The sequence below is a fragment of the Mercenaria mercenaria genome, chromosome 9 (genome assembly GCF_021730395.1).
Source record: "Mercenaria mercenaria strain notata chromosome 9, MADL_Memer_1, whole genome shotgun sequence".
NCBI classification, from domain to species: domain Eukaryota; kingdom Metazoa; phylum Mollusca; class Bivalvia; order Venerida; family Veneridae; genus Mercenaria; species Mercenaria mercenaria.
Genome location: NC_069369.1, coordinates 85,484,711 through 85,499,027, shown reverse-complemented (window position 1 = coordinate 85,499,027; position 14,317 = coordinate 85,484,711). Strand labels below are relative to the sequence as shown.

Below are 14,317 nucleotides of genomic sequence, written 5' to 3'. Positions count from 1 at the left end.
TACAGCAAGTTTCACTCGCCCAAGGCCAATTTCTACTCATATTTACAAGCAGATGAGTGGATTTGTCGAGCCCTGCCTCATCATGTTTTGCATTCAAGGTAAGACAATCAATCATGTTTTCCTTTTAGTATGTTTAGAGGAGAAAGAAAATTGTAAACCTCATCATGTTTTGCATTCAAGGTAAGACAATCAGTCATGTTTTCCCTTTAGAGGAGAAAGAAAATTGTAAACCTCATCATGTTTTGCATTCAAGGTAAGACAATCAGTCATGTTTTCCCTTTAGAGGAGAAAGAAAATTGTAAACCTCATCATGTTTTGCATTCAAGGTAAGACAATCAGTCATGTTTTCCCTTTAGAGGAGAAAGAAAATTGTAAACCTCATCATGTTTTCCATTCAAGGTAAGACAATCAGTCATGTTTTCCCTTTAGAGGAGAAAGAAAATTGTAAACCTCATCATGTTTTCCATTCAAGGTAAGACAATCAGTCATGTTTTCCCTTTAGAGGAGAAAGAAAATTGCAAACCTCATCATGTTTCCCATTCAAGGTAAGACAATCAGTCATGTTTTCCCTTTGGAGAAGAAAGAAAATTGTAAACCTCATCATGTTTGGCATTCAAGGTAAGACAATCAATCATTTTTTCCTTTGAGAGGAGAAAGAAAATTGTACTGTAACACTTCATCATCATGTTTCCCATTCCAGGTAAGATATTATATTTTCTTTTCTGAGAAGATAACCATTGCTTGTGCCATCATGTTTTTCATTTAAGGTAAGACATTTTGTCATGTTATTCTTTCAGAGGTAATAGAAACTTCAAGATTTCATCATGTTTTCTATCTTAGTTTTGGAGTAACGTCCTGTTTTTGTGAGCTTATCTGAACCAAGGGTTCAGGGTGAGCAATTAGCAAAGGTCGATAGTCCTGTGTCCAGTGTCTGATGTCAGCATTTTTATGTAAACATCTTCTCCTCGGAAATTACTTGTAAGAAATACACCAAACTTGGTCTAAAGCATCCTGACAAGGTCCCCTGTCAAGTTGAATGGGAGCACTTAGCCCCTTTTAGGGGTGGCTTGGGCTAAAAATGATAAAATCTTCAAACACCTTCTTCTCATCACCACATAATGGGTCTTCATCAAACTTTGTCTAGTATTATTGTAAGGTCCTCTGTCAATTTGTTCAAATAGGGACACTTGGCCCCTTTTAAGGGCCACTAGAGCTAAAAATTGAGAATCCTGTAAATGACTTCTTCACATGAACCACATAAATGGATCTTCATCAAACTTGGTCTGTTGCATCATTGTAATGTCCTCTCTCAAATTTGATCAAATGAGGGCACTTAGCCAGTTATATGGTGACTACAGTGAAACACCGCTCCCTCGAGCATCGATGACCCGAGAACCTGGACTCGCTCGAGCAATTAATGTGGTCCCGGCCGATTTCTTTCTATTTTCTATGTAAAATTACCATGGCTGGGTCGAGCATCGATAACTCAATCGCTCGAGCATGACACCTGGTCCCTGTGTATTAATTTACTATTTGTTGCTTTTGGCAAACTCGAGCAGAGGTGTCCAAATTTTTTCACACCTTCGGTGGTCAGAATGTATCAGTTAATAAAAAAGTTTCACACGTCGTGAGAATTGCGTGGTCTATTCCGCGACTATCCTAAATGTTTGTTTGTCGGTAAATTTGATCTGATTAATGAGATTAATTATTGATAAAGGGTTGAAGGAAAGTTCTATTGATCAAATATCGATCAATTACGGAATACTTAAAACCTTTTTCCTGCAGGGTCAAGAAGATAGTTATGAGATCTTAGTATTTTAATCAGCAGTTGTTTGCACGCAAAGGAAATGATATAGACTTTTCATAAAATTGAGACGATAATTTTGATATGCATTTGTTGATAAATAAAAGTAAAAAGTCCTAGTTTTTTCTTCACCTGTGCCATTTACAAATAACGTATTGAAACATCTATCATAGATGACGTTTGTAATACTTCTTTTTTTTTTTTAAATATCCCAAGTATGTTATCATTACGCATCACCGTTTACTCTGCAAATGGTCCCGATGACAACTGGTAAAACAAAATTCAATTTTATTTTTATGTTTGTCAATGTTCGGGTCGCTCAAAACCATGGATAACTCGAGCATTTTGCTGATCCCCTTGCGACCTCGAGCGAGCGGTGTTTCACTGTATATTGGAGTTGCCATTGACTGTCCAGTAGTCTGTTTACCAATAATTTGTGTCTGCTCCCTAGCTTCTGAACTGCTGGAAAGCTACTTATTAAACGTTAATCAATTATTAACCTCAGCAAGAAGATGTGCAGAGCACATGTCACTGGGTCCAAGGGCAAGGTCACACTTTGAGGTAAAACATCAAATAGCTTAGATTTATATACATTGTATGCTCAATATTGTCTTAACCGCATGGGTGAATTTCATAGAACTGTCATCGCTTGATTTCCTCATCAGGAAGACATACAGAGAGCACAACCAGTATCACTAGATCCAAGGTCAAAGTCACACTTCAAAGTTAAAGATCAAATAACTAAACTTTGTGTCCACTCCACATCTTTCAACCAACTGGGAAGATTTTCATAAAACTTGCATCAGTTATTTACCTCATCAAGAAGACATGCGGAGCACGAATCCAAGGTCACTTAGTCTAAAGTTAATTAACACTTAGAGGTCAAAGTTAAAGTAGTTTAAATTCATGTCTACTTCATATCATCTTAACCACTAGACTGATTTTTATAGAACTATCACTGTTTATAGGTGCCAACAGTATTAGTCTTAATGATACCCTGAGATTGATATTCATGTCTGCATCTGCAACCAGTGAAAGATTCTTATACATTTGTATTTAATAACAAATTTTCTACCTTTAATTAATTTCATGTATAAATAATTTATCACTGTAGGTGCTTATTGGAATGGTTACGACACAAGAATAACTGTCCAATGTGTAAAGCGCCGGTGCGCAAGGATACATCGACCTCTCATGTTGCACCTGCTGAAACCACAGGACTTATTCTGTCAGTGCCTCCTGCAAGAGCAGAATCTATATCTGAATAATAGGCATGTGTTAATGGAACAGGATTTGCCTTCTAGTAGATGACAGACCTACAAGACATTAATGAAAATGACAGTGTAACTGCGAAACACAGGAATATAAAAGCCAGATGTGACTTATTGTCTCTTCCATATAAGCTCAAAATTTCAGTGCTTACATAGAAGTGATTGATGCATGCTAATATTATTTTCACGGTTGAATTAATATATTGAAATGCTTTCTCAGTGTTCTGCCAAGGTTTCTAACTTAATAGTGAAACTGTGGTACAAATGCTTCATTGATTTAATTTTTGATAAGTTTACGGGACATTTGTCATTTGAATACCTTAGTATTAAGTATACGTCTGGAAATTTATTGTACCTACTGAGACTTAATAATGAAAAGTTTGACAACTACCTTCACTGATCTTCTTTTCAAGTTATCTAAACTTAAGCTTGTTCGGGTTTCAAAACACACCTTCTTAAAATATTCTCAGGTGGTTGTTAATAATTGGGGTAACACTTAAGCTGAGATTTGTCCAAATTCAGGCATAAGCTACCTCAAAAGACAAAAAAGAGATTACTTCTTTATTACAGATAACTTTGTATCATGTGTAATATAAATAAGTTAAGGATTATTCACTCTTGCTGCCAGTTGTTTCCCTCAGATTTACTGCTAGGCAACTAGACAGATTTTAGTATTTTTGCTAAGAATTTTGCAGACTCGAAACCTCACCAGAACACTGCTTTCTTGATTGGCTGTTTGGCTATGTTTTTGGAATGTTTTAACTGATTGAAATGATACCTTGCTTTTTTAAGCAGCAGGCCTCTAGATGTACGTCCTGATGCCCAAATTGTCAAACGGGTTATCTATAGAGTATTGATATTATTCAAGCCAATTGGTGGGCTTGATTCACAGCACACTTGGCTATCTTGATTACAAGATCGGTACACTGAAATGGGCTATATTTGATTGGGTGTTTGGCATTTTATGCAGATGTACCAAATTGATTTGAAAGCAACTGACCCGACTGAAACGAGTGCAATTTGAGCCAAAATGGTGTACAGGCATAGATGTCTGTATTCAAGTGAGCCCACCTAGATTATTTGGAGTGAATCACTGCTGTTTTTAGGTCACATTTTTACGGATTGACTGATACAGAAAACATCTTTTCTACAATTTTTATGGACTTTGCAAGTGTTTTTAGCTCACCTGAGTACAAAGTGCTTTGGGTGAGCTATTGTGATTACTCGGGGCCCATCCATAAATCGTCTGTCTGTCCACACTTTTCTTCAAACCACATCTCATGTGAAACTATGTGATGAAAATTGATAAAACTTGGCCATGATGCTCGTTAAATAGTCAAAAAAAGGTAAAGTAGTTTCTTGTGTAAGTAATAACGTGGGTAGTTGATGAAAGTTCACAACCTATTTTCAGAGGAGCCCACGGCAGGCATCATATTTTCTTCCGCAGCATCCAATCTAAGCCAATACTGCTGGAAACAGTACCAAGTTAAGTTAATCACCCGGCACTGAACACTAGTCGGGATATCAGCCGCGACCGGGAATTGAACCCAGACTGCTGGCATTGTAGTCCAACCTGCTAACCCCTGCGCCACTGACTCCCTTTTAAAATCAATTTTCGTGATCCTAGGCCCAAGCGTTCTCAAGTTATTATCTGGAAATGGTTTAACTGTTCTGGGTCACTGTGACCTTGACCTTTGACCTATTGACCTCAAAATCAATAGGGGTCTTCTTCCAAAAATGTTCAGACGGTTCCACTTGGTTGCACATAGGGGCTGCCAGAGCTAAAAATAGAAATTTATCTTTCAAGCAACATCTCAACCTAAACTGCATGTCCGATTTTGAAATAATTTCACACAAATAGTCCTTTTGGAGACCCCCTACCAAGATTAATCAAACTATTTTGTTTTGTCAAAAAAAAATGGCTGCCAGATGGCATGGTCACCTTTCCCTGTATGTATATGGTGGAAATTTTAAAAATCTTGTATGAAACTACTGGTCCAATTTAAAAAAAAAAATCACACAAATGGTCTTTCTGTGACCCTCTACCATGATTGTTGAGATTATTCTGATTCGTCAATAAACATGGCCACCAGGAGGCTAGTAACTTTTCCCTTTATGTATATAGTGGAAACTTTAAAAAATCTTCTTGTAACAAATGTTGGTGCGATTTTAAAATAATTTCACACAAATGGTCTTTGCCCTTCTATCAAGAATGTCTGAATTTTTTTCGATTCATCAAAAAACAGTTGCCAGAGGTGTGGTCACTTTTCCCTATATGTGTATAATGGAAAATTTTAAAATCTTCTTGTCGGAATCAACAGGCCCGATTTTGAAATAAGTTTACATAAATGTTCCTTTGATTACCCTACATGAAGAGTGTTCAAATTATTCTGATATGTCAAAAACATGGGAGGGGGGGGGGCATGGTCACTTTTCCCTATATGTATATAGTGGAAATTTTAAAAATCTCATTGTTAAAAACTAACAGTCTGATTTTAAGATAATTTTATACAGGTGTTTCTCATGTGACCCTCTACGAAGATTCCCATGTATAATGCGCAGTTTTTTTACCCCCGGGACCACCCCGGAACCGTGGGTGCGCATAATACACATGTATAGACAATTTTCCAACTTCAAAACAAGTTTGTTACCGATGTTCGCCATTTTGGTAAAGGGAAACTACTCCCCGCGCTTACTGTTGCCGCTAAAATCTAAGATTGCCGTTACCTTCCGTAAAAGATCGAATGGTTTATTTTTCTTTCAAACAAAATTAATTTCATATAAATTTAAAAGTATTTTGATGAAAGAAATTTTAATAAATCACAAAAATTATGATACCAATTAAAGACCGTGAATTATCTTTAACCGAGATCAAACTGTGACACGTTAATTGCGGGTAATTACTGGCTATTTGATCGTGACAAAAAGACTATCACACCTTTTGTTATCGGTTTGAATTGAGATGCTCATGTCATTTTGAAAGATACCATTCCGAAATACTGAATCCGCTATTATTTATTTATTCAAAATAGTTAATTAAAAAAGGTAAAACAACAAATATAACAATATTTTACTGGTTTTATTTTCGAGAGAACAAAAATCGATAGTACCGCGAGACCGCTGCTGCTCTCCACCTCGGAGATAAAATTTATTACCGGTGTCGATGTAAACTCTACTTTCGTTTTCCATCCACCTCAAAATTGTCCAAAATGTTTTTTTCCCAGGATTTTGGGCTAAGATCGGGGGTGCGCATTATACACGGGAGCGCATTATACATGGGTATCTACGGTATACAAATTATTTCATTTCAAACATTTTTCTTGCATAACCGTATATCAAAACTGTTCAGGCATGTGGTGTTACTCAGGTGAGCAATCTAGGGCCATCATGGCCCTCTTGTTTATAAATCAGCACTGTCTGTCACTTTGCCTTTACATTTTATTTACAATTATTGAGTAATGAAAGTATTTTTCTTAATTTAACATTTTCTTAAATAAATCTGGAGGCTTGTCCCTTTAAGGTAAAACATTGCCCATTGTTTATAGTTGTTGTTAAGTTTTACACGTGTTGATGTTTACTATAGACTTGTACATACTGTTTTATAAATAAGATAGGATTTAATTCCATAAACAGCATTATATATGTAGCCTGATGTTGCCACTTCACAAAGTTGAAGTCCTTTTGCCTTTTATGGCTTGGCAAAGCTCAAAAGTTTTTCATCGTTACTACCATGTTCTGTACTATGGTTAGAGTTTCATCTTTCATAATAGGTTAGCATGTCTGATTTTTATTTCAAGAAAACTTAATTGGCCTTTCTGTACATTGAAAATTAGGCTAGAATGCACTTTACCGGTATCCACTTTCTGCTAGGATTTTAAAAGGCATGCTTGGTACAACCACTTAAATAAATTGTAACAATAAATTATTCAGTAAACAAAAAAGAAGAATGGGGATGTGTGGAAGGTAGACCTGTTAGAATAAAATAAGAGTGTTTATTGAAAGTGCATAATGCTAATGTGCCGGTGTCCCAAAAAGTAGTATTTCTTGGTTACATTTTTGGTTTAGGTTAAACTTACCGCTTGTAAACCTTCGTAAAGGTTAGTAGGTAGGCCAAGAACCATAATTTTCTTTGACATATTTTATTAAAATTATGGACTTTTTAATTTGTTTTCAGAGAAAGGTCATTTGCTTGTTGCACATACATGCTGTGAGTTGTGGTGTTGGTAGGCTGTGATTTTGGAATGTGGCTTTCACTGTTGGATATTCATCCTTGTTTTTTTTTTGTAAAATATTAGAGCATGCATTAAAGTGGCCTTAATAAACCTTCTGTCTCAGCAACGTTTTCAACATTGAGTAGAACTTTCTGTTAGCTAGTGCATTATACTTTGAGAATCAGTTTGAAATGTTCTACCATCAATTTTATTCTGAAAAATTGTTGACTGGTTATCCACCACAGTATCAGACTCCAATAAAAATGAGCTGTTTTATGACAGTCCAAAGATTTTTTCAATGTTTTACTTTTTTGCTTGTCAGAATGATGGGAGCTTAAGGTGTCGGTGGACCCTGATTTGTTTGTCATCAAGCTAAAATGAAAAAACTAAACAAATGAAAAAGACAAGTTATGTAGATGAAAATAAGAAAGTGTGATTAAAGCTAAATATAGAAAAGTGTGTTGAAAGTTAAAAATAGGAAAGTGAGATGAAAGAAAGATGAAAATAGGAAAGTGTGATGAAAGCTAAAAATAGGAAAGTGTGATGAAAATGAAAATAGGAAAGTTTGATGAAAGATTAAAAAAGAAAAATATGTAGAAATGAAGGAAATGAAATAGAAAATTGTGATGAAAGATGAGACTCTAACAGGATCTGTAATTCCTTTAAGACAGCATTATTAAATGCCATATAGTGTTCTTGCTTTTGTAAGGCAAAAACTTTTTTCAGTAAAGTACTGGATTGAAATACATCTGGTATTTTCTCAGTGAAAAATATCAGAAACTATGAAATTGGTGAAGTCTAGTTAACAGTTTCTTGTTGTACATATAAAATCAGAATATCTACCGGTATCTCTTGCAAACACCATACCTTACATTTTCAGCACAGTGCCATGCAGTCGTGAAAATATGGTGTTCATTTGGTGAAATAAATTTTAATCTTACACTGAAACAAACAAACATTCACTGTTTATCACACATTATAACTTGAAAACATTTTTGTTTCTTGCAATAGTGTTAGATCATTATATGGTACTTTATTGTATTATGGTACTCACAAGGTGCAAACTACTTTTCAGGTTGTTTTTTATGATAGATTGTACCACTGTAAGGTAGTTTACATCCTGTGAATACCATCTTATTGTATAGTTTAAACGTTTCATAATGTTTGATATTTATACATACATGTACATATTTTATTATAAAGCAAGTCTAACATTTTAACTACTTAAAGGCGTATGCTAGAATTCCCTGTATATGAGATGGGCGAAAATTTTCCCAATAACAGAATTTCTTTAAACTTTGGATATTGAAGGACAATCATCTAAGAAACAAAAATATGCAATAAAAGTCATAGGTCACCAGTATTGAAAAAGAGTTATCTGCCCTTGAAAACGTCATTTTTGGGGGAAATGCCGTTTTCAAGGGCAGATAACTCTTTTTCGATAGCGGTGACCTATGATTTTTATTGCATTTTTTTGTTTCTTAGATGATTGTCCTTCAATATCCAAAGTTTAAAGAAATTCTGTTATTGGGAAAATTTTCGCACCAAATTCTAGCATACGTCCTTAATATCTTTATATATCAGTTATTGCCAGTGCTACTTTATATATATTAAGACTTGAAATATTTTTCATTATTTTACCATTTGGAAGATTTTTACCTTTTACCATTTCTTAAGTACTTTTTGAACTTTAAATCTCAAGTGTGTTGGCTTTAAAGCATACAGTTATCAACAGCTTCCACCTAACTTAAAATAAATCTGTTAAATCTTGTAGAACTGAATTGAAGAATAAAAACATTTTGCAGCCTTGTTTCATAAACTTTATGTTTAAAGTTTGAACATATAGATTTTTCCGGATTGTTTTCCCTTGTTGTTTTTTCTAGTCATAAACGTCATTATTGTTAAAAGATTCGTAACATTACATACATGTATTAAAGTGTACATTTTATTATATGACAGGTATCTTGAAATGATATTAAAAAAATGAGGTCTTATCAGAATTTTTCAGTGTGCTAATCTTGATTTTTATGCAAGTCTTAACAATTCACATGTATATAGATGGTAAGTTTAAATATATGTTTGTTGCTGCCAGTATATTTATACATGAATATGTTTTCTTTGAAATGGCATTTAACTGATAGGTCTGAAGCAGTACTATTGTCAAACTTAATTGGGATGTTATAATTGCAGTCTGTTTTTATATTCCTGAAGGCCTTTGATAATTCATTCTGAGCTAATTTGAAAATCATTGCATTAAATATGGATGCAGCTCTGTCCAGTTGAATTTTAGCTGGACATTTGGAATCCAAATATTGTTTGGAGTTTATGTGCAATTATTTTTTCTGGTGTAATTTACCTGTTTTGGATCTTCAGTTTTTGTTCAATTCAAACGAGTTTTTGTAAACTTATTCAGCATCAAGTAGATATATCTATTTTATATGGAGTTTCATGTTTGATATCTTATTTTAGTTATGCCCTTGTTTTTGCACTTATGTATATATATACATATATTATCAACTGTTTCCATTGAGTACATGTCATACAATGGTGACATCAGTTTTTGTATGCTAGCTAGTATCTCAGTCACTGCTTGTGGAAAGGATTGGATCTCCACACATTTATTTACTGTGGTAACCTGATATACAATACACAGGTTCCATAACTCTACTTTGCTTCTTCAGAAAGTTATGCACCTTTTTCAACTTAAGCATTTACATTTAACCCTAACCCTAGCCCAAAAGAGGAGAAACTTCATTGACTCAAAATTACTACACCTGTCATACTTGTTCAATCAGTTTTCATTATTGGCCGGGTTTTTGAAGAAAAATCCGGCTTGTAGATTAGGTCTGTCCGGGCAGATGGATGGAAATAATGAGTCTCCTGTTAACCTTTTTTTTCACTCAATATCTGGACAAGTATTTCACCTAGGACCTTGAAACTTCATAGGTATGTTGTTCTTGATGTGTACATGACCCCTATTGATTTTGGGGTCACTGGGTCAAAGGTCAAGGTCACAGGGACCTGAACATAGAAAATAGTTTCTGCTCAATATCTGGACAAGTATTTCACCTAGGACCTTGAAACTTCATAGGTATGTTGTTCTTGATGTGTACATGACCCCTATTGATTTTGGGGTCACTGGGTCAAAGGTCAAGGTCACAGGGACCTGAACATTGAAAATAGTTTCTGCTCAATATCTGGACAAGTATTTCACCTAGGACCTTGAATCTTCATAGGTATGTTGTTCTTGATGTGTACATGACCCCTATTGATTTAAGGGTCACTGGGTCAAAGGTCAAGGTCACAGGGACCTGAACATTGAAAATAGTTTCTGCTCAATATTTGGACAAGTATTTCATCTAGGACCTTAAAACATTATAGGTATGTTGATCTCGATGTGTACATGACCCCTATTGATTTCAGGGTCAAAGGTCAAGGTCACAGGGATATAAACAATAAAAATGGTGTTTTTCTTACTTTTATTTTTTACACCAATTTATTTCTGTAATTTCATTTTCCACCTGTGCATTTTTTCTGCTTTTTCCTTCAATAGTGCTTATTAATTTTTGGAGGTTATTAACTGCATGTCTTTATTAGAACTTTATCTGATTATCGCCTAATTCAGAAAACCCGGCCAAAATGCCTTCAGGCGTTAGCTGCTTGTTATAACTGTTTTTAGTGACAAGGTGTTTTAATTAATTTGATATTAATAACCTTTATCTCCAGGAAAATAAAAGGTAACTATATATATATAACCTTATAATTTTGTGATTTTTGAAGGTGTTCTTCACTGCCTTGGAAATCGTTCTACTGTACCCATAATCTTACTGCTACAACCTGTTGTTGTATGATGCTGTGTTTGTTTGTGTATATTGTTACTATGTGATGTGTTAGAGCATTAGTTTAATCAGATTTTTTTTTTATATTTTGCTTTGTTACATATTTAATATTTTATATAAAAGACGTCATGTTTAGCTTATTTGAACCACAAGCTAACGGCTTAGCCATCATGTACATTAATGATTATTCATCTGTCATTTTTGTTTGACTGTCCTTATATTCTCTTTATGGCATACTAGTACAAGGGGGTTAGATATACCCAGAAGATAGTTCTTATTCACAGATCATCAAAAATGGATGACATTGTTGTTTAATGTAGATAAGGGAATGCAAAGTTGAGATCACTAGACTATACTGGTCGCTATGGCAACGTTATCTTGCGTCATCAGGTCCAGTTTTGTTCCTTTCCTGTTTACTTACTTCGCACTGACTTGTGTCTAGAGCTACCTTTTTCTAAATTGGGAGAACAGTTACGGGAAAAGTAAGCGTTACGCTGTTAAAGGTAAAGATAAATTAGGTAAATGTAAATTTTATTTACCGCTGATTTCTGAAACAATGAACATAAGCTCTGTAGAGCTTTTGAGCGACCCTATTTTAAGAACATTTAAAACAAATTATACCTTACCCCCAACAATTTGCTGGTACCAATTTACTGCAGGGTCGACTGAGGCAGTCATGATAAAGTGCTTTGCCCAAGGACACACGGCAATGGGAGTATTCAGAAATCAAGCATGGGGCCTTCACCTCCGTAGGAAAGCATCTTAGCCCTCTCGACCAATGCGTCGACCATTCATCAGTGGTATAGCATACTAAAGAATCATCAGTAGAATACCACAGACTATTTGGGCAGTGGACATCAGCAGAAGAAAATGTCCCTTTAAGGACCAGTATCAAAACTGAAGCATTTTGATAGATTGTGTTCACACTCAAGCTTAAATTACCCAGTTGCAAGTGCACATTCTGATCACCTTTACCTCAGAGCATTTTTTCAAACATAGAACTTTGTTTTCTCTACTGTTGACATTTTTTTTTTAAAAATTGACGACGGGCAAAATTCTGTATTTGCTTCTTTGTAACTTAATTTAGGTTGTGTACGTGAAAATTACGGGCTGTATTTTTTTTTCAACGAGCATTTTTATTTTTTATAAACAACGTAATCAAATATAGTTTGTCTATGTAACATATTTGTCATAGTATTTGTCTGAAATTACAAGACAATATGGTATATATTACAGAAATACTGTACTATGTGATTTTGAAATGTTTAAGTGCCATAAAATTTGTTTAAATGATCAAATAAGCAAGCTATATTACATTTAATTAAAATATTATATAAAACAGATTTGGTCTTTTCTGTTACATTTTGGTACAAAAATATACATTTATACACTATATAACTGTCTTACTGATAGGCCGCTTACTTCAAAACTATCAAAGGTATATTTTCTGTGAGTAAACAGTATATAAAGACAGACTTCTATTCACGTGATTAGGCAGTTGTGGGAGACATGTGCTTTTCTCAAAATCAGCTTTAGTTTCAAACGTGTTTTACTAGTTTTAGTCTAAAACAGACAGATATCCATTTAATGACATTTATATGTCTGACTGTATGATAGATGTAATCATGAAGCTGTACTGTACCACTGGAACCAAGACATAGTTATTTACTATCAAAGTCTATACCAGGAGAAACAATCCCAATAACTCTGATTTGAATTTTGACAGAGTTATGCCCCTTTTTAACTTAGAATTTTTTTGTTAAAGTGTTTGATTAAGTCAAATATCTTTGTTACTATCAAAGCTTTTGACTTGAAACTTAAAATAGTTATTAACTATCAAAGTCTACACCAGGAGAAACAATCCCAATAACTCTGATTGAATTTTGACAGTGTTATGCCCCATTTTAACTTAGAATTTTTTGATAAAGTCAAATATCTCTGTTATTATCAAAGATTTTGACTTGAAACTTAAAAAGTTATTTACTATCAAACTCTACACCAGCAGAAACAATCCCTATAACTCTGACTGAATTTTGACAAAGTAATGCCCCTTTTTAACTTAATATTTAGCTCATGGTGAGCTTTTGTGACCGCGCAATGTCCGTCGTCAGTCGTCCGTTGTCCGTCATGCGTTCATCAACATTTTCTAAAAAAATCTTCTTGAAAACCACTGGGCAGAATTACACCAAACTTCACAGAAATGATCCTTGGATGGTCCCCTTTCAAATTTATTCAAAGAATTTAATTCCATGCAGAACTCTGGTTGCCATGGCAACCAAAGGGAAAAACTTAAAAAAATCTTCTTGTCTAAAACCGCAAGGTGTAAGGCCTTGATATTTGGCATGTGACATCATCTTATGGCACTCTATCAAGATTATTCAAATTGTGCCCCAGGGATGAAAAGAGGCCCTGTCCCTGGGATCACAAGTTTTACATAGACTTACATAGTAAAAAACTTTAAAAATCTTCTTGTCTAAAATAACATGACCTAGGCCTTTGATATTTTGTATGTAGCATTGCCTTGTGGTCCTCTACCAAAATTGTTCAGAATATGCCCCTGGATTGAAAAGAGGCCCTGCCCCTTGGGGTCTCATGTATTACATAGACTTACATAGGAAAAAAAACTTTTAAAACCTTCTTGCCTGAAACTGCAAGGCCTAGGCTTTTGATATTAAGTATATTGCCTTTCCTAGTGTTTCTCTATCAAAAGTTTTCAAATTATGACCCTAGTGTGAAAAGAGGCCCTGCCCTGGGGATACCAAGTTAAACAAAGACTTATATAGAAAAAAAATTAAAGACCTTCTTGTCTGAAAGTTTAAGGCCTAGGCATTTGATATTTGGTATATAACATTGCCTGGTGGGTCTCTAAAGTTTGTTCAAATTATGCCCCTGGGGTGAAAAGAGGCCCCGCTCTGGGGGTCACTTGTTATAATTATTAGTTATATAGGAAAAAATACTTATCAGGTTATATATCAAGCGATTAGGGATCACTTGAGTGTGACCTTGACCTACTGACCTACTTTCTTGTTTTTTAAGATACAGCCTTGAAATTTGGACGACATGTACAGTTTTACACACCAATCTTAAAACAGTCTTTCAGTGACCATGAATGTGACCTTCTGACCTACTTTCTAATTGAATATTTTAGCATCAGTTTGCCATTTGAAACATGTGGTTCATATTACTCAAGTG

At 34.7% G+C, this 14,317-nt stretch overlaps 1 protein-coding gene across 2 annotated transcripts in view; it reads left to right on the top strand.

Annotated features, from left to right (window-relative positions):
* LOC123547626 (RING finger protein 122-like) overlaps positions 1–8,620 on the top strand; it is a 30,538-nt gene extending 21,918 nt beyond the window's left edge. The window contains exon 7 of one of the 2 annotated variants that reach the window (XM_053551933.1): positions 2,919–8,620. In XM_053551933.1, coding sequence (XP_053407908.1) covers positions 2,919–3,072 — 154 coding nt within the window. In that variant the 3' untranslated portion in view covers positions 3,073–8,620. The remainder of the gene's footprint in view (positions 1–2,918) is intronic. The other variant, XM_045334882.2, reaches the window with a different exon arrangement.
* The last annotated feature ends 5,697 nt before the right edge of the window (positions 8,621–14,317 follow it).